Here is a 21986-nt window from a genome sequence, read left to right as displayed (position 1 = left end):
GCTCCTCTTAACCATACCGAGCATTGATCGCTGTAGTGAAGGAACAACCTGTCTCTGTGTTCTCTGCTCAAAAAAGAGAACCCAGCATGACTGTGGCCCTGCAAATCAGCCTAAGTCGATGCTTCTAATGGGGCAGATAGAGAGCATGTGGGATTAGGGAAGCCAGTGCAAATCACATCTGTTTCTTTAGTTAGTGGCAGCAAAGCTGAAAGGCAACATGCAAAGCAAAGTTACTCATCTGTAGTACGAGTTCTGCTGACGGGGTGATATTTAGGATGGTGTGGAATGGAGGACTGCAGGGTTGCCACTGCAGCTGATGGTCATCTAACGTTGAGCTTCATAACCAAAGACACAGAGGTTCAGTTTATTGTGACATTTTAATTGAACCTGAGCTCAGTCATTACTGCAGATGTGCTATGCATCCATGAAAATAATTTTCTTTCTTTATCAGTGTAACACTTCGCGTATTTCAGGAAAGTTGATGCATGTGTCATTCCTTATTTATTGCTGAATTATTGCTTGTTTCCTCTGTGATATGAAACATCACAGATTCCAGTTTGTAGTGAGAACGGAGTTACGGACTCACCTCAGTGATTATTTAAGCTTTAATGTAGTGGAAATTCTTCAGTTGTTGTTGAACATTCATTTGTTTTCTCACCTGGAGGCAAACATGCTCACCATTTTAGTGTACTTCTGAAGCTTAGTGCTGTTCTGTGCTTGGGGGCTGATACTGGGGCCTTTCTGCCAGCTTTGCCTCTGGCTATAGATGTGACAGGAAGCTGCTCTTTGAGCTTGCAGCACCAGAAATTCTGTGCGGTGACCATTAATCAGAATCAGAATCAGAATACTTTATTGATCCCTGGGGGAAATTATTTTTTGTTACAGTGCTCCATTTTAAACCAACATTAAGACAAGACAGACAATACGCTAACTAAGAATAGTACAATATATACATATATATACATACATACATACATAAGTCACTTATAAATAAATATTTGGAAAAGAAACATGTGTAGTTGTACTGCTTCTTTGCTGCTTTCGTCTCCCTCAGACATTTTAATAAGGAGCTTATATGAACAGCTGATGTGAATTCACACAACAACCAGTGAAGGCTGCAATCCCAGCATTTCCAGCATATTATGCAGGGTGTATTTTTGTGGTATTTGTCTTGTAGTTTTTCAAAAACTAACGGGTTTTGAAATAACCGAAACCATTGGAAATAAATACAGTTTAGTTCATCCTGTTAAAAATAACAAACGACATTAAATTATCTTTTATTGTTTGTACCTTATATCACCCGGAGATGATGTTTCTTGTGATTTGGATTTACATATATAAAACTGAATTGATTACTCATTGAATTACTTTTAACCACTGTTTTGTAAAGTAGTGGTTAGCCTTGCCATCCCACTACACCAAGATCAAGGGTTTGAATCCAGAGCGGGCTAGTGGATACCTTTTTGTGTACAGTTTTTATATTCTTTCTGTGCCTATGTGGGTTCTCTCTAGTTATGTCTCATGTTAAGCCTCAGTTACACAGGCCTAGATGACCTGCTGGCAATCTCTGGTTGTTAGGGAAAAATGTGTCTAATCCTTGGTGAGTGATTGGTGGCTGTCCCTGGGTGGAACTGGTTACAAAAAGGGTGCTAGACCAAAAATGTTGTTGTGAAGTTGTCGCTAGCAGATTGTCAAAGTCACCTGTGGTTTGCATTGAAGTTGGTGAAACTTGAAAAAGTGTGATACAAACTGGGAAGAGAACATTTACCTTCAGAGTAATAGTGGTACCTTTTTGGTTCTAGTAGTAAGGCACCACTTTTACTTTGAAGGTGAACAGACTCCAGGTTCATAGGTTAACTTATGGTTTTAAATTGGTTGTAGGTATAAATGTGAGTGTGAATGACTGTGTGTCTCTATGTGTTGGCCTTGGTTTCAGCTCCAGCTACCCTGCAGCCATGAAAGGGCCAAACGGCTAAGAAAAAATGACAAGACTGCAAAGCACCAGACTGATCACACTGAAGTCCCATTAATACAATAGAACCTCACAGTTAGAGTGACTTGTCTAGCTTAGTTCAGTGGATGGCAGCTACTGTAATGCATCTCGATTTATTTAGATTTTTGCTGATTCTGAAGTCGAAGAGCCAAAAAAACCTGCAGCGTTGATTTGGCCCAGAGTTCCATCTGCTTACAGCAGAATGGAAGCAAGCACTGGAACAAGCAAATACCTTTTAGCAGTAGTTTATGCATAAAATATATTAACTTGCTCAGTAGTATTAAGAGCAGTTTAAAATCAGATATCTGAAATGTTTACCAGCTGGATCTGTCAGCAGCTTACATTAACATCCTTTAAGCTGTGTGGGGAAAACACTGCATTCAGCTCTTTGGTGATATCAGAACAGTTTTAAACTGTTTCTTAATGAGGACTATGGAAGTTCTTTTTCTGTGTACAAATATCCAGCTGACGTTGTATCTTAGTTTGAATCTCCTAGTGTGTCCTTTTTCTGTTCTTTGTTGCATTGTAATATGAAACATGAGCCGATACAAACTCTACACACTGAAATAAGTAGTAGACAATACAGGCAGACTCCTGTGGTGCTTGGAAATGTAATTCTACAATGAGTCTGTTGTTTTAAGGCTTTCTTACAGCCTACAGTATGTCCATTTAGCCACGATAATATTTGTGAGATAAGGCTCTGATAATGAGAAAAATAACTGTTCTTTGCAAACGAAGCCATCGACTGAAGCACTTTTTGAAAGAGTAAAGTAAGTCCCTGCCAATTTTTCCATGTTACTTTTGGGAAAAACAACAAACCTTTGTCTACATTCCACATATTTTCATCTTTGATTTCTCTCTGATTTGACCAAAGAAAGGAGCACAAGACTTTATTTGGTCTTCATGTTGCTTGGTGGGAGCAGCAGGCGGTCCAAAAAAATTCTGTAAGACCAGTGTTTGCATCGTAATCCATCAATATCTGAGCAGAAAGTTTGAAACCACAGGAAGCAGAGAACTCCAGGAGTTCTGGCCTCTCTGTGGTCCTCTGCCTGCTCTCTCCATCTCAGCAGGACTTTGGATAATGACTCCTTTTGGGAGATAATGGACTGTGCAGTGGCCTTGCTGAGCTCCTCTGCAAGGGGAGTTTGGAGTGCCTCGCTGCAGGGATCACTGTCGGGAGGTCCTCTGCCTCAAGCTCATGTCTAGCTCAGATGAGACAGAGAGCAGAAGCCTAGAAGGATTTGCATGTGAGTCACAATGAGGTTAATCAGCCAGAAGCATAGTCTAGATCTTTTGCAACTTACCTGAAATAGCAGAGTACGATTTTGTAACTATGGCTCTCAGGACTCAAGTAACATAACAGTATTACTCAGTGGATACCTGAAGTGTTGCTCAAAGTGTTGTTTAAAAGCTGTGAGTTTTGTAGAGTGTGTTAGCTGGCAAAGAAAAAAACAAGCACAAAGATACTTTATACACAGAATCACGACCCATTAATTACCTTTGGTACTTCTGATTGTACAGTTCTACGATTGTAAGATGGAAATGGATTTTTAAGTGAATAGAGAAGTTGCGCTTTCTTAGAAGATGGAAAAAGGGATTTTGACCCTCTAGCTCAGATCAACTTGTCTGTCAAATGCCTAAATATGATGGAGGAGAAGAAGAGGGTAAAGCAAAACATGAAAAGCAGGTAATTGTATCACATGAGGGGAGTATTGACCTCGCACATTGAATTGCCAGCACTGTTTTTTATCAGATGCACTGCTCAGCTGGTAATACTTTATTTTTCTTAATGCCAGACAAAAGCAGTCCGATAGCGTTTATCTGTCTTTCATTTTCCCGCTGACTGTTTGTTTAGAACAGATCAGAAAGTGGTAGAAAATCAGCAAACAATCTGTTTTCAAGTTGGAGGAAGAACATTTTTTGAGCAAGTCCAAGAGACTCTGGTAATGATGGTAATCTTGAGCCATCTTATGAAAAAGGAAGCATAAAGCTTATAATAAAACTAGGAACCACTTTTGATATTTATAATCTTTATTACTAGAGGGACATGAAAATACCTGAAAGCCTGAATATAGCCTGAAGTTTGTGACATTGGAGGAGGCCATTTTTGTCATGGTCCTGGGTCGTTGACCCAGCGTTTTGTGTTTTGTGATTGTTTTCCTCTGTTCTAGTTATTCTGTGCCCTCCCCCCTTGTGTCTGGTTCGGGTTCTAGATTTCCTGTTTTGTTCTGAAAGTCTGTGTCTGTTGTCATTGTGTTCAGCTTGTCTCCTCCGGTCCTCATGTGTATTAGGTTCAGCTGTTCTTCCCTCCTGTGTGTGATTACCTGATTACCTTGTGTGTATGTATATTTAGTGGGTGTCGGTCTGTGTTCATTGTCGGCTCGTCTGCATTTATCCGTGTATCGCTGTGTTCTATGGTGTTCCTGTCTCTGCGTCTCTCTGCCCATCGCCCCTTTTGTATGGTCTCAGGTTTGTCAGTTAGTTCTCCCAGTTTAGGTTTCTTCAGTTGTTTTGTCATACCTCACTGCCTGTTTCTGCCACTACCACTTTGTAAATAAACATCATCAAAACTGAAAATGGTAACAATATAAATTGCCCTCTGGGAGGAAGTCGGTTATATTTTTTTGGATAGATAGCAACTACAGCATGAAAACATTCATCTTGCACCTAATATTTGCTGCTTACAAAGTATTTTTCCCATGTTTGTGGGTAAACATTATTCAAGTTCATAATTTCTTAATATTCCTCTAAACTGTATGCATTTGTGACAGGGAACAAAGATGGAGGAAGCTGGTTCTGAGTCATTCAAACACAGTCACAGAGTTAAGTGTCTCTGATGGTGAAGTCAGACAAAAACTCACTTCCCTTCCATTTCTATGTTTAGCGGGGCTAGACATACACTTGGAGTTGTATATTGATTTGCCTCCTTCCTGTGCTTTTTGTGCAGCTGGGTTTGATCGCAGGGCTCTCCAGTGTCTAGCCAGAGGTAGGAAGGTGAGATTGAGGTCTCGCTCAGGGACTGCTTGTTTATGTTCTTGTTTTATATAATAACAAAATAACCAGCTGCAGGAAGACCTTTAAAGCTATACTTTTTGATACTGGTTTCTCCTAAACATAGTAGCTGGAAGTCGTTATATTGTCTTTTACAACTGAGATGTATTATATGTATGTTTGCCTTTCTAACTAATTTAAACAATAAAGCACAATGTATATTTCCAAAACGAATGAATGCTATCATGAAGTATGAAATATATTTCAGAATGCTTGTTCAGGACAAATACATCCACTGTGGGAACCAGACTGTGAATTTTTAAGAGTAAATAAAGTAAAATAAGTGGCTGTTGGGTGTTGTGGACGTTTTCCATTAAATAAAGCCTGCAGACGAGCGGTGAGCAGTAGCTAAGACTCATTAATCAAAACACAAAGAAGAGAAAAACCAAGCTTGGTGGAGAGCCTGCATGACCGCGGGGCAGACGGTCAGCAGAGTCTTCCTGAGCCTAACATGGTTCTCAGTTAAATACCTTCTCCAGGAACAAAAGGCAGTACACAGCTGTTTCACACCTTAAGGTTCACACTCCCTTGCTACCTCCCAGAGTCCTCAAAGAGACAAAAGACTCTTCCTGGGGAGTGGTCTGCTTCCCCCAACTTCCTTACTACACCCCCACCATTTGTCTTGCAGTATGAGTGTGAAATATGTTTAAATCCAGTAGCACCAAGGCATCATACAATAAAATAATGTGATTAATACATAAATAAAATAAATTCCTATACATGGGCTTTAGAAAACTTACCTCCAGCAAACCAGACTATGTTTCTCTAGACTGAATGCCTATCATTTGTTAACTTCTGGTACAGTCACTGTATATGTGGCTTAAGTCTTCATGTTCTGTGTGCTGATCATTGTTGACAAATATATAACTTAAATCTAAAAAAGAAAAATCATCATCAGATTATATGGATTAGTTTGCGTTTCAACACTTTTATTTATTTATTCCCGCTCAGGCCGACATTCCAATATTTAACCAAGCTCACAGCTTCCAATACCAAAACTCTTACCCCTTTTCCTGCTGATTCGGTTTCAGTAGACATGTTCTTTATGTTCTTACACAGATCTCTGTAGTGATGTAGTGTGTCTGTCTGACTAACACATTGATTAGTTATCATCCTACAACACTGGCCAGCAGCAGTGATGATGGTGAACTTCTGCCCTGGACATTCAACTTTAGATCCATTTATTTTCAGCACAGATTTCTATTTAAAGCAAACTTGGAAACACGAGAGACACAGTCAACAGCCAGAGAAGTAGTTTTCAATTACATTAGGCATTTTTTCAATGGTGCGACAAAAAAAAATATCTTAGGTCGCACCAGTGCCACCAACTGTTTGAGTAACGAAAAAAAAGTCTCTGCAACTCTCAAAGTCTCCGTGTGGTCAACAACAGCCACACATTATGCCCCTATTGTGGTGTAAACCAATCAGAGATAATCAGGGGCGGGACCTCTCTGATTGGTCATGGTCCAGATATTCATGTAGTGCGTCTGTACATTTGAAAGTGCAGGCGGATAGAGAATTCAAATTCAAATTCAAATTTTATTTGTCACACACACGCAACCATACACAGTATGACATGGGGGTGAGTAGCTTGAATAAAGCGATATCGATTCATTAAATCCTGAATCGACTTTTAAATATAAATGTATTTTGCCAGAATCTCAGGTTAAAGCTCATAAAACAATTTCAACGACCACCAAACAGCAAATGAGAGCAGATAAATGGATTCCACACAAAGATGTAAACACAGAGCGTGGACCTGATGCATCGGAATCAGCTTTCTCACTCAACGGCACGTAGACGGACACGGTGTCGGGGCTGAAAGCTGACAGCTCACTGATTCTGATGCACCAGGTCCGCGCTGTGTGTACGTCTTTTTTGCGTTAGATTCTGCGCTGCAGGTTTTGTCTCTCTCCAACCAAAATTCACTGAACCACCAGCAAAAGAAGCAGCAAACTACGCATCTCAAACCTCTGTTTTCTGCATTATTCATTCGCTTATAACCCACCAGTCTACCGCTGTTTACAGCGCGGTCAGCCGCTGTCCTTTTTTTTAATTTTTATTTTTTTATTTTTTTCTTAAATGACCTCGGACAAAGCCTAATTTCTGCTGTTCAATACTGAAGAAAACCTTTTAAAATTATGCAAAATTGCAGAATATTTTGAAGGTTATCTGTTATATAAAAAGCCAGGCCAGGAAAATCTCCTTCATGTTTTTCTGTGTTTTATTCTCAGTTACTTTGACACAAAGCATCTGCTGTGATGCTCACAATTCTGATGAAGTCTCACAAGTGTCAGTACTGTTAAATGATCAGAATTATAATATTTCTGACTGTCTGAGGCAAAATTGAATCAAATCGGGACCTTGTGAATCAGAATCGAATGGATTATAGAAATCAGTGATGACACCCAGCCCTAGTGAGTAGCCTAGGCCCGACATAAGTGGATGTAGCTATGGGTAATGAGAAAAGATGAAAAGAACCATTGATAAGTTTTTCATTAAGGCCTGATCCGTCCGAAATTCATAGCCAGTGCTCTGACACGGAGCCATCAGTCTTTGAACGCTTAAAAAGGACAGTGTATCCAGAAAACATATTATATGTCGTGATAAATGCACCGCCCAAGTGTCCCCTCTCTCCACTGCCTTTCAGCGGCAGGCAGCAGATAACAGGTCGTCAGAGGAGGCTGAGATGATGATTACGTTTAACATTGTCTACAATATTGCCAAAGCACTTTAAGCACAAGCACAAGATTGTTAGTTAATCATTGTCTGTACGGACAGCAATTTTCCGCCCCCAAAGAAGTGCACATGTAAAACTGCGATGTTAAGCGATGCGGTTGAAAGATTTGGGTGCGTCTAACTTTTGTGCTGGTGCGCCTGCAGCTGTGTCAGAAAGTTAGTGTAGAGCCCTGTTAGGGAACTGAAATGAACTTAAATCTGTAATAAAATTTGCCAGCTGCAGCTACAATTTCAAAATGTGTTGTTTGTTCTGAAAACCTGTCCGATATAATCTGTTGGAAATTATTTATCTGGAGTTCAGGGAGATATTGCCAATTCTTAGCAAGGTCTAACTGCCAAGCTCTTAAAAAGCCATTAGAAATAACAGTGGTTTTAAGATAGTGGTGGTGATACTGTATTTTTTTTTTATTTTTTAGACACAGACAGCAAACCTGTGTTTGTGTTCAAACCTATGGTGAGTTTAGAATCACTAATAAACGCAGCCCCTACGTATGTCTTTGGACTGTGTCAGGAAGGCAGAGAACCCACGCAGACACAGGGAGAACATGCGAGACTAATTCTAAGCATCTGGACTGTCACTGTCAAGATGTCACATGTTCTGCAAAGACTCACCTAAGCATGTTTTATATTCTTCTGGTGAAGTTGTGTGGCACAGGGCCGAAACATTTCTGCAGAGAAACACGTGACAGAACAAAATGCCACTGATGGTCTGAAGTGAGGTCGCATGTACTTTCTAAAATTTCTATTAAAACACAGTGGAAAACTTTGCGAATCAAAAGGTCTGGCACAAGAGATTTGAATGTCAAGGTTCATTTTATTATTATTTTTATCAGCTGTAACGGTTGTTGCTCTGAATGCTGTCTTCCTCAAGAGCACCGTGGTAGGTCTTATCTGAATAAACCTCACGGGTATTGTTTGTATTACTTTCAGTATGCCAGTTTCTATATCAGTACATATTCTGGGCTGTTATGTCGTATGACTGCAGAGAAGAGGGTAAAATTAATGTCGGCACTGTTTCTTGGCAGAAGTGGACATTAAATCAAAACATTGTACCAAATTTGATTTTCTTTTTTTAAAGGGCAAATACAAAGAACCCTGTTGTTGTTTACATTATAATGTAATATTGGCTCTCTCACCAGAAAGCTGTCAAGAAAGTAAGAACAGCTTGACTGGAGTCTTGTGTTGTACGCGTGGTGGTTAGTTTAAATAAATCCTGATTTAAAAACATCTAAAATGTATGCATACAATGACAGTTTCAACGTCCTCGAGTGGAAGTTTGCTTCTGTTAGCTGTCATGTTGGTCATTTGGTCATTCTTTTACAGTCTCTTATTTTCCACTCAGTCACCACATTTATGTCATAGGACACTTCAGCCCATTTGTAATGGTGACCTCAGACACGAGACTCAAATAGACTGGATTATCAGTTTAATAGAGAGATTCTGAGGTCACTCTGGGTAGCTGGTCTGACTCTGGAAGAGAGGAGAGAGCTATTAGTACAAGAAGTCCAAACAGGGAGATTCTACAAGGAAAGTCCAGTTGGTGAGTGAGAGTGCGGTGAGGGAGAGGTCACTGACTTGTTTTTCCACACATTAGGAGTACATTAGAGGGTCACCATAATCCATGTTTCAGCCACAGGATCTCACATTAGAAATAGAGGAAGACACGGGAGTTAACACAGGCAGTTAGAACGTTCTCAGAGAAATATAAAGCTCAGGTCCTTCTGGACTCGGGCAGAAACTGCAAAATGACAACAAACCAGTGCAGGACTAGGAGAGGTTTTTTTTAAAATAAAGTAACCAGTGATGAGAAAAGGTTGGAACATTGTCTAAAGTTGTTCTGCTGCATAAATCAAATGGACTTTGTGCTAAGGAGCTGGCAGGTCAAAGCCAGTTTCCTTTCTGGTTTGACTGAGTTAAACTGTTCTGACATGCACCCCCACTGGGTAATGTCTAAATAAGTGCAAGGCTGCATTGCATGTGTGGTAATGACTTAACTGTGTTTGGGAAGCATACAGCACTGTTTGAAGTGCTGTATGTAAGAGATACACGATGAAGAGAGCAGTGCAGTATGTGAAATACAGTGGGGGAAAAAAGTATTTAGTCAGCCACCGATTGTGCAAGTTCCCTCACCTAAAATGATGACAGAGGTCAGTAATTTGCACCAGAGGTACACTTCAACTGTGAGAGACAGAATGTGAAAAAAAAATCCATGAATCCACATGGTAGGATTTGTAAAGAATTTATTCGTAAATCAGGGTGGAAAATAAGTATTTGGTCACCTCAAACAAGGAAAATCTCTGGCTCTCACAGACCTGTAACGTCTTCTGTAAGAAGCTTTTCTGTTACCTGTATGAATGGCACCTGTTTGAACTCATCATCTGTATAAAAGACACCTGTCCACAGCCTCAAACAGTCAGACTCCAAACTCCGCCATGGCCAAGACCAAAGAGCTTCCGAAGGACACCAGGAAAAGTATTGTAGACCTGCAGCAGACTGGGAAGAGTGAATCTACAATAGGCAAGCAGCTTGGTGTGAAAAAATCAACTGTGGGAGCAATCATCAGAAAATGGAAGACATACAAGACCACTGATAATCTCCCTCGATCTGGGGCTCCACGCAAGATCTCATCCCGTGGGGTCAAAATGATCATGAGAACGGTGAGCAAAGATCCCAGAACCACACGGGGGGACCTGGTGAATGACCTGCAGAGAGCTGGGACCAAAGTAACAAAGGTCACCATCAGTAACACACTACAACGGCAGGGAATCAAATCCCGCAGTGCCAGACGTGTTCCGCTGCTGAAGCCAGTGCATGTCCAGGCCCGTCTGAAGTTTGCCAGAGAGCACATGGATGATACAGCAGAGGATTGGGAGAATGTCATGTGGTCAGATGAAACCAAAGTAGAACTTTTTGGTATAAACTCAACTCGTCGTGTTTGGAGGAAGAAGAATACGGAGTTGCATCCCAAGAACACCATACCTACTGTGAAGCATGGGGGTGGAAACATCATGCTATGGGGCTGTTTTTCTGCCAAGGGGACAGGACGACTGATCCGTGTTAAGGACAGAATGAATGGGGCCATGTATCGTGAGATTTTGAGCCAAAACCTCCTTCCATCAGTGAGAACTTTGAAGATGAAACGAGGCTGGGTCTTCCAACATGACAATGATCCAAAACACACGGCCCGGGCAACAAAGGAGTGGCTCCGTAAGAAGCATTTGAAAGTCCTGGAGTGGCCTAGCCAGTCTCCAGACCTCAACCCCATAGAAAATCTGTGGCGGGAGTTGAAAGTCCGTGTTGCTCGGCGACAGCCCCAAAACATCACTGCTCTCGAGAAGATCTGCATGGAGGAATGGGCCAAAATACCAGCTACTGTGTGTGCAAACCTGGTAAAGACCTATAGTAAACGTTTGACCTCTGTTATTGCCAACAAAGGTTATGTTACAAAGTATTGAGTTGTATTTTTGTTATTGACCAAATACTTATTTTCCACCCTAATTTACGAATAAATTCTTTACAAATCCTACCATGTGGATTCATGGATTTTTTTTTTCACATTCTGTCTCTCACAGTTGAAGTGTACCTCTGGTGCAAATTACTGACCTCTGTCATCATTTTAGGTGGGGGAACTTGCACAATCGGTGGCTGACTAAATACTTTTTTGCCCCACTGTAGCTTACTTTCTTCCCCTCTCTTAACAAAAATGTGAATTTTGGCCTAAAAAGAACAGTTTTTTTTTACTTGGCTACGTGTTAGTGCTATGGTTAATCCAGTGGTCGATTGCTACTTTATACTGCACCTTGAATAATTATGTGTTAGAAAGTGCAGAAAAGTATTTGTGCCAGTGTGAACCTCATCTCTGTGATAGCCATCAGAAACAGTAGCAGCAGCACACACAGCAGGGAGGCAGCGAAAACTCGGAGAAGAATAAAGACAGCTGTGTTTACTGTTTTTCTTTTTGAACAGAGCTACTTATAGCAGCTTGTATGAGACGGCTGCAGTTGATGCGTTTGATGCTAAAAAATACAACTGAACTGAATCTTTTTCAACTGTTGGCGTGGGCAAGCAAAGGTCAGAAATCCCTGTGGGTTGTGTTTAGTTACTTAGCAGCAGGTGAGGCGCTGTGAGACACAAGAGAGTTCTGGTTGGGTTTACTTGAATCTTTAGAAAACAGCTACATGTCTGATTTCAGTGTGTTGTGACTGGACGTTGTGTTGTCATAAATATAAGGATTAAAAAAATGTAATTTAGGAGCCTTGGGATGAATAAAGCTCAGACACTGGTTTTGGTGAAGAAGGATTTAATTTTGTAGTTGGCAATAAAAATATTGATGATACATCAAGCATTGTAACCGTATTCTATCAGAATTATTATATATAGTTATAAATTGTGACTTAATTGTTTTTAATTGACTTTTAATTGTAAAGATTAATGTACGTACTTTGCTATTGTAGAATGATACAACCTATTTAATTGTAGCGTGTTGCATTTGTTGTAAAACCTTCAGCGGTAATTGTTTGGCACAGACCATCCAAATGTGAATCTTGCTGGTAGCATGAAAAAAAGACAGATTTTTCTGAAATCAGCCTTAATAAGAGTTCAAAAACCAAGGCAATAAAATCCAAAAACCAGCAGACAAAATCAGGGTTTAAACACATATTGACGGCTAATCACAGATATCAGGGAAATGCTGGTAAAACTAGATACATGTGACACTAATTAAGGATGAAGAAAAAGTAGAACATAAGTAAACTAAATGCACAACGCTGGGGATGGAGAGCTACAAAATAAATCTGCAAGTAATTCAACAGGGACACATCTAACACAGAGATGGACACATAACAACAAGAAACAAGAAGACTCTAAAGAGACTAAGCTAATAAATACAAGAACATGAGTGAACTTAACAAAAAAACCCTAAACAACAGAACTTAGAATGTAAAAATAACAAAATTCCATCTCCAACAGTAATCAAAACTAAAACAGGAAGGAGGAGAGTTGAAGAGGCAGGTTCAGAGAGGTGACTCAGCCACAGGACAGTGCAAACAAGCAGTTCAAGGTGTCAACCAGGGGGACAGGAAGAGCAGGGGATCGACCTATATGAAGGGCAGTTCAGAGGGTCGACCTGGGGGCAATTTCTCAGAATATATGCTGCTGGCATACGTCACTGGAGGTGGCAGAGACCTTCTGAACAGCCGGCTGGTGACAAAGCAGATAGGCCAATGATGTTAAAGTTGGCACTCAGGCTTAGATAACATTGGATGCCCTAGACTCAATGGGATAGCAGCAGTCGAGTCTTACCGACAAAGATAGAAGGATCCATGAAAGCAAAGCGGTACCCTCTGGCTCAAGCAAATTGGGACCCTTGACTGACTTTCTCGGAACACCAACTCAGAAAATTCAGATTTATTAGGTGGCTTTGGACTGTCCGGTACTATTTAGATTCTGTCATGATGGCAAGAGAGAATCTAAACAGTAAGGGCTCCCCTTTTCTCTGACCTGTAATGTTCAGTACCCGCATGGTCCCTTTGGTTGTCAGATATACAGCAGACGGTAGGAAGAAAGAGTCGACTAAGCTGTCACGATGCATGTTGCCCAAAAGCAAGATGCAGAAACAGAGGACTTTATTTAGGTTAATACAGAAAGTTAAAATGAGGATATATTAACGGATTGTGACAAAGGGAAGACTGCAAACACTATGAGAACCGATTAAGGATGGCTAACAGGCGAGAAATGAGATGCAGGTGGAAGTAATTACACAGGTGAAAACAATCAAGAAAAGAATGACAGACAGGAAGTAAAACTGACATGATAAATGACAGAAATGGTATTTAAAGTAAAGCTGCAAAAATGAAAAAGAAAAAAGCACAACACAGAAAAAGAAGACGTCACAGACACTGACAGAAATAAACTCAAGACAAGATGTTAAAGTCAATGAAACATAATTCAAAACTCTAACACTAAAAAATTAAAACAAGAATAAAAACTCACTAATGTAAAACAAGAATTAGAAGTGAACCGGTATAACGAGAATTGAAGCTTAATATACTAGGATGAAAATGAATGCTAAACAGGAAACCATAATTAACAAACATCAAAACATGATGAAATCAACAGTAAAACCAATTAGAGATCAAAACTTAATAATAGACAGTTGCAAAATATGATTGCGACCTTGTCATTAGCAGGTTACATGTGTATTACCACAGGCCAGAGGAAAAAAAATCCCTACAAACTATCAGGGGAAATTTATTTTAATGCAGTTGACTTCTAAAGGTACATTATTTTCATTTTCTGGCTTGTCTCCAGCAGCTCATGCAAGAATATTCTGTACTCATTGCAGTCTGGTATTTGCAGCTGGGTGGGCGCATCATCATCATCATCATCATCATATACAGAATGATGGTGATTTCCAACTGAACCATATTCAATTGAAATGAAATAAATTGAAATGTGTGCACCTTTATTGTGGGAAGGCAATGGATATTCCACTAGAAAGCTGGGTTAATGTGGTGTCCAGTTCCATTTCCTGCATTATTGTGTTGAGTGATTACGACAGCTTTTCTGGGATTTAAATTCCCTCGGCTGTTCGTTCTTTGCGTGGTCCTCTGCATCTGCTTCTGGAGTGCACGTGCAGGTGTGAGAAAGCGGTAGATATGGGAAGAAATGGAGCAAGAAGAAATAGATTTTTTTTTTTCTTTTTTTAAATTCCTTTCTGTCTTTTTGTTTATCTCAATCAGCTTCTCACCCACATCTTGTCTCTTATTTTGCATGTGTTTATGTGGTGTGCCTGGGCTGAGGCTGAGAAAAACAGCATAACACCTAGGCAAAGTCACACTAAGATTCTCGCAGAGACTCAGATTACAAAAGTTTCTCATTCTCCTTGTCTTGTTTTTCAAGGTCTTGTTAGAGCAGAAAGCCCCAGTGGAATATCACGCCGACGTGTGCTGAAATTTTAATCAAAAGGAAATGGGGCAGCGTAGTGTCGCTTCCTTTCAGTGGGAAACACACAGATGGACTCTAACTGCCTGTCAGGTCCTGGCACGACACACTGGGAGAAAATATGAACCAAAAAAGAGGAATGAGGATGGAGTTTGAGACAATTAGAAAAGTTAATGCGAGGTTTTAGCTGGCAGCTCCAAATCGATGCTAAATAAATTAATTTAGTGATGTGCTCCATCATTAACTTCAGCTGGAAGGAGGCGATGGTGTCTTTAATTCAACAACCTCATTGCAAAAACAATCAGGTTGCGGGTTTTTCAACAGTGATTCCACCAGACATTGCCAGATTCAACTATGGCTAAGACCATCTTCATTAGCATGATTTGGACCTATATTTTCATCACGAGTAGGGCTGCACGATTTTGCATAAAATGAGAATCACGATTTTTTTTTGGCTTAGAATTGAGATCACGATTCTCTCACGATTTTCTTTTCCAGTATAAATATTTATAGCGCTTATTAACTGCACATCAACTTCGTAACAGTTGAAACTGAACATAAAAACAATAAATGTCTCACGTTTTGTTGTTGCCGCAAAATGTTGTACTGCTTGAAATTCCGTCTCCACTGTTGCTCGACACTGCGTGTATAGAGCAGGTAGTGCAACAATAGAAAAATAGTCGTGGGACGGCACTGTGTAGCGTTTGTCTAGGATGTTGATCATTTTCCTAAATCCCTCGTTTTGCACAGTGTTGATGGGAGCCATATCTTTGGTCAGGTAAGTGATAGCCTCCGTAATTTCTTTGTGCCTGCGGGAGTTCGACGGGTATAGGGAAGCGCTGTATAAGGTTCCCGTTATTGATGTTTGGGTGGTTGACCGGGACGGATTTTCTCCTGTCACTTTCTCGTCTTCCCTGACGTGCTCTCCGTTGTTTTTCCCCTGCTAATTTTAGCATCACACAGCACAGCTTCTGTATCACGTGGTATAAGGCTCCGCCCTTTTCATTTGTTGAGCAGGAAGAGTGAGCGCTTGTTTTCATGCAGATTACGTCCCGGATCAAAATGCGGTACAGTCGTCGTTTTTTTTCTTTTTCTTTTTTTTTTTTTTAAATCGTTGTCATTTGGAAATGAGATCGCACATAAGTATGAATCGAGATCGCGATTTTCTAACGATTAATCGTGCAGCCCTAATCACAAGTATTAAATTTAAGAGAGAATACAGTTTACTGGGAACTATCATGCTTCAAATATTTACTGTCTCAAATAATGCTTGAAGGACAAGGCAGTGTTTAACAGTAGCTCCAGTAGTTTTCTTTGGTTTGGCAGGTTTCTCTTTAGCTTGTGTTTAGCTTTTTCTGTATTATTGTTGGTTGGCCGAATTCTGGCTTTAGCAGCACGTTTCACTTTGCCTGCAATTTGCAGTTCTATTTGCATTCACACTTAAATCTCAGCTGTACATTCACTGAATGCTTAATTAGGCATTGCAGATGGGTTGGTCACATCTCATAATGTGCAGTCTGATATAACATTGCTACAAACCACACCCTCAATAAAAAAGACTAAGGAAACAGGTATTATAAAAAAATGAATACCTCTCTAACAGTGTCACTAAAAACCATAGTTTATTATCATTGTAAAAGCACATGAAATGACTGAGCTGTTGCATTAAATTGAAGCTTTACAGTCATTTAATTTTAGAACTGAAGAGTTCAGCTGTCAAGTCTGTACACAAATAAAGGAATTGGTAATCTTGTGGTCGATATTTAGTCTCGTTGGTCTAATGTATGAGACCCCTTCTTGTGTATTTCACAGAATGTCATATGTTAACAGTATTTTCACTCCCACTCATAATTCCTTTAACTTCTTGAGAAAAAGTTGAGATTAGTCTCTCGTCGTTAGTGTGTAAACTTTGATAAAATGACGTTTTGGAAGAGACAGATGCCTCTCACTAATGCCATAACCTTATGCGTCCAGCTCAGCCGCCAACGGACACCTTGTGGGTGAATGACTCATGCGACCGGCTTTGAGAAAACAGCCCTAATTGATGCCCGAGGAAAGAGAACAGTTGAAAACAGTTAACTTGAAAACCTTCCCTGAGGTTTTTCCACCTGTCATCACCACAAGTTGGAGAACTTCAGTGACAATAAATGATAAATAAGCTTTTATGTAGTGCTTTTCTAGTCTAATCGACCACTCAATATGCATGACACTACAAGCCATATTTAGATGGAAATTCATACACTCAATTCATACAATATTGCATTAAGGGCAGTCTTTGGCTTTCAGTACCTTGCCCAAGGACACTTTGATACATTGGCTGTAGAAGCCAGGACTCAAACCACTGGCCTTTCAATTAGTAGATGACCCGATTTTTCCCTGTCTCACAGCCGGCCAAGTTCAACTCCTAATCAGGTTCCCAGCGCCAAGAGCATGAATCATAATGATTTTGGTAACTAATTTTTTTTCCCTAACAATCTGAGTCTGGCATTAAGGATGATCAAACATGTATTTGGGGTCAGAGAGTCATATTTAGTCATGACCTTTGTAATCATCTGGGCTTTTGTCTAAATTGGTCCATCCACTGTGATTATATACTTTGTTTAAAAATGGTGTTGTAAAATTGCATACTATATTACATTTTTGGGATAAATTATTAAAGTATACTTACTGAAATACAGAGGATATTGGCTGATTGGCTGACTGTGTTAACACTGAGCAGAAGAGCAAAGAGGAAATAAACGAACAGCTGTACATTCATCATCGTTGTTTGTCTGACTCTGCTGTGGTATCAGCTAACAGCCTGGTTAATAATACTCCATGCAGTCAGACTTATCATTTGTATTAACAACAATTCACTAATTGCATCCTCCCACGGAGCTAATTGATTAACCATTGTGCTGTGATCCTGTAATATCTCGAGACACTGAGAAGTCATTTCTAACGCGGGAAGAATTTTGTAAATGGCTGTTTTTTGCATTTTAATTCTGTGTAGAAAATAATGGCTTATGGTGATAAGAGTGTGCGTGTGTGATGTAATATAAAAAGCGTGAATTAACCATATATTGTATTTAAGCAGTTTTTGATACCAATATTACTGTTTAACATCCAATAAAGTGAACATCCTTTGCACTCTTCCTCTAATATCAGTTGCACTGCGTCTATATTTAAGAAAGCACTCAGTTTTCTATGGAAACATATCAACATAATGACAACAATAAAATGCTTCAGCAAGCTTTCTTGAATGACGTTCATTTGGAATACTTGTGTAATGATTTTGAGGAAAGATCCATCATTGGAGCCATTTGTAAGTGATAAAAACTTGACATCCACATGGTAAGTTTAGCTGAAAAGTTGTGACGCAAGTCTTAAAGGCTTTTATGTTTTTTTGTACCACTGCAGTGGTTGAACCAGCTGCGTAAGGTCACTCAGGTGGGACTTGACGGTGTGCGGCGGATCGACTGGCACGACTACGAGGCAATAAGGAGAGATGCTGCACGCATGGGTAGGTACAAACTTTTTGCTGATGCTGCTGTTTTTCAGAACATCTGCTCTGTTTTAGCAGAAGGCCACACACATACACTAAAACTCTAAAGTTGTGCTGCTTTTCTCTTAATTCCCTCGAAGTGGATTTCTCACTCATTCTCAGAACCAGTGCGAATCAATGCTCTAAGTGCTGTTCTGAGTTCATTATTAAACACAGTTAATCTTGTACAACAAGACCTCGAGTGGGAAACATAGATTATCATCCCTTTTGAAATCTTTTTATAGAATTACATTGTAGTTATTATGGAAGAAAATTAGTTGTTTGAGCCTTGTTTGAACTACCACATTAAAGCATATAGAGAAATTAGAAATATGCAAAGTGAGTTCAGCTTTTTCAGGTACCCTTGTTTAAAGATTTAATGAGTCATTAATTTTCTCAATAGACAGTGATGCTCTTCAACAGCTTGGAGAAAACAGCATTGATAATAAAGACAAATGTAAACATCCTAACATCTCAGATGCATCTGGTTAACCTTCAAACATCTAGTCTACAAGCTTAAAACTCATACATGCCATTGTTGATACGGTTCTAACACTGAGGAAAATGTCTATACATTCTGAAGCTTTAATGAATAGAAAATCCTTGCACTTTCATATTTTTAAGGAAAGAATGACATAAAGGTGCAATCTGATGTATAATATGGGCATGAAAAGAAAACGTGGGAGCTAGATCAGTTAAGTTCGTCCCTCAGAAAAGCACAGCATCCCTATTATCAAGTGTGTGTGATTTATTCGAGCTGGTTGGCCTACAGACATGTGGTGCTTCATATTGATCAAGAAAAGATTAATTATATCTGGTTTTTTTTTCTTCGGTTTATGCAAAGTCGGGTATGAAATTGCAGGCTAAGAAAGGTTTGCAGATATCCTTCTTCCCATCAGGGCTTTTCAGTCCCTCCTGGAGAATGCTTGAGATGCTCTCAGGCTAGATGAGATAAATAATCCCCTCGGTGAGTTCTGGGTCTACCTTAGATTTTCTCTCAGCTAGGTATCCCCAGAAAACCTTCACAGGAAGGTGCTCAGGAGGCACCGTGATTAGATTAGATCTCAGTTGGTTCAGGCTGAACCAACTTTACTCTCTTTTGGTGTCTGAACTCTTCACACTATTTCTAAGGCTTAGCCCAGATGTCTTAGAGAGGAAATTTGAGATCCTGGATATCATTGTTTTGGCCACTAACCATAGCTCATTACTACATATAGTTTAAATGTAGATTTACAAAACAAAAGCTTTGCTTTTCAGCTCAACTCTCCTATAATCTTAATGACCACTACAGCGCCTGTGTCATTGCTGACACTACATCTCATGCTCCACCTTCCCATAACTCTTGAACATGACCAAAAGATCTTAAAGTCCTTGGATATACTGTACCCTAAGAAGAGATCCAACAGATGATTTTCAAACCTTTCATGTGCCTTGTTCTGCAAGCAACATTAGTGAACCCCATGAATGTCCTCTTCTTATATGTGCACAATTTAGGAGGGCACATTAAAGCTTCTTATACAATGGAAACCCTTCAGAGTGTTTGCAATCAATGCTTGACATTATTGCATTCAAGTCACTCATTCACGCTCTTTTTTTTTTTCAGCTCATATGTAAATTCTCAATAAATAAAGACCAATATTAAAACAGAGAATAATACACTTCCAATTTTCTTCCATCTATTTCTTCTTTTTGCTTCTTCTCCTTAGCGCAGACCCATGATCAGCTGAGTGACTGTATTTGCTAACATAATGAAAGTAATGAAAACGATAAATCTGATGCCAGAAAGACCACACAAAACAACCCCCCAAAAAATATTAAAAAATAATTTGTCTCTGTGTGGTTTGTATTTGCCTGAGGAAGGCTAGAAATCCCAATTTCAAAGATCTTTCTAATAACCGGGAAAAGTACAGAACTAGGTAGAAGAGGGTTTATCGCTGAAATGAGCCATTAAAGTGAGGAGTTATTTTCCACAGTTGTTACCTTCAGGAATATAGAGAGATCATTTCTGCCTAATGGAACAAGGCAGTTCAGTTTAATTTGTTGCTCTTCTCTGACTATAGAGCGTCTGTGCGCCTGTGTGTATATTTTTGTGGAGAGCATTGATAAGTGGCTAATGAAACAAGCAGCACAGTGTAATTTGATGCACTTTTGATATGAGCTTAAGCTTCACAATGTTTGTGCATTGATAAAGATTACAGAATACGATTAGGCACACAAGTATGTGTTCATGTCAAACATCTGAACTATGTGCTGAATATATGTATTATATAGTTACTGTACAAACACTTGATGTGTCATACTCTAAACAATTAACTGATTAGCCGATATTGACAGCTTGTTGCACCTTGTTAACACAACAGCCATGAACTAATTATATTCAAATTGAAGACTATTACGTGGGAACACACAAGGCGAAAATATGCATTTTTCTCATACTTTGGAAATTCTTTAAATTATAAACAATGAAATATGAGGAGAGTGTCCACGTCTGGAAATGATTCAGCAAGTTAGAGTTGCATTTTTCTTTGCAGACCCAAGTTATGCTGAATAAATGTCGGCTACGTGCTTCTTCACTCACTTCACTCAAGGTGCTAACATCATCAGTATGAATAATTAGGTGCAACAGAACAAATGTCATCCCCATTTCTACCATTTAATTGAATTTAAATGAATTTAAATTGAATTGAATCAATCCAAACTCCTTGCTCTCCAAACAACTTTAGCTAAAACGATTTTTTCAAACTTGATGAGGAGTAGATGGAAAGCCTAATGCAATATGACTGTAGATACTGTTGGATCTCAGTGGATTTCTGCTGAATATGATGCTTTCTGAGGCTGAATCTGTATTTTTTTTTCCTGTTTGACTTTTGTGCCGATGTTCTTTCTTCTTTTGTTTACTTTGCAAACATTATGCCTTGGGCATATAATATGGTGAATATGATATAGTAAACCTTATCACTGCTGTACAGATGACATTCAGAAAATGCTGTACATTTCTTTATGTTTGGATGGCAGATAATTTCTACAGTTTTATTTAGGTAGTTCTGCCACTTTAGTCCCCAAAATGCAAGAAAGTATTTTCTGCAGAAAGATACGAATAGACACTGCAGAATATTTCTCATGTGTGTTTTTGGTTTGTTTTTTGTTTTTTTAATTATGCAGGATTGCTGAGCCTGGTTTGAGTATATTTCAGGCTAAGACGAATGCAATGATTATGCTTACCATTTATTTATATTTTGATGACTGTAATTCTGAATTCACTTGTACCAAATCATTTTTTAAATGTAGCTGCTAGGTTCTTCGTGTGGGCTTAAGCTTTAGCACATCTTGCTGTCTTCCCATCAATATTAAAAATTTAGTTCAAGTTTTAATACTTTGCAAAGTGTTAAACACTTTGATTTTTACCTTCATGTCTGATATTAATCTACTTTCTTTAATACACAAATATATACTTGTTTGTCCTAGTTGTTCAACAACATAAATGATAACACTGACATAGACAGACATTATTGTTACAAGCTGGAAAATCAAGTGTTGAAAAAAAAATACAAGTGTGTGTGTGCATATATACATATATGTTTGTTATTCAAATGATTTGAATAACCAAGAAACAGGGAAAAAAACCTCCTTTAAAGCCAAAGAAACAACACAGTTCTGGTTATCTATTAAGAATATCTTTCAGAGTTGCGTACCTCATATATATTAATAAATAGACCTTATAGATCTCAATCCTATAGT

The 21986-nt window shown here is 39.2% G+C and overlaps 1 protein-coding gene across 1 annotated transcript in view; it reads left to right on the top strand.

Annotated features, from left to right (window-relative positions):
* LOC146700804 (polypeptide N-acetylgalactosaminyltransferase 10-like) overlaps positions 1–21986 on the top strand; it is a 90108-nt gene that overhangs the window by 7000 nt on the left and 61122 nt on the right. The window contains exon 2 of the mRNA XM_085471049.1: positions 18125–18227. Coding sequence (XP_085327175.1) covers positions 18125–18227 — 103 coding nt within the window. The remainder of the gene's footprint in view (positions 1–18124; positions 18228–21986) is intronic.

This window comes from Copadichromis virginalis, linkage group LG10 (genome assembly GCF_057382275.1).
Source record: "Copadichromis virginalis isolate Kocher_CV1m ecotype Utaka linkage group LG10, C_Virginalis_male_GT1.1, whole genome shotgun sequence".
Lineage (NCBI taxonomy): Eukaryota > Metazoa > Chordata > Actinopteri > Cichliformes > Cichlidae > Copadichromis > Copadichromis virginalis.
Note: the sequence above shows the minus strand (reverse complement) of the source record. Positions and strands in the feature narration are given on the sequence as shown.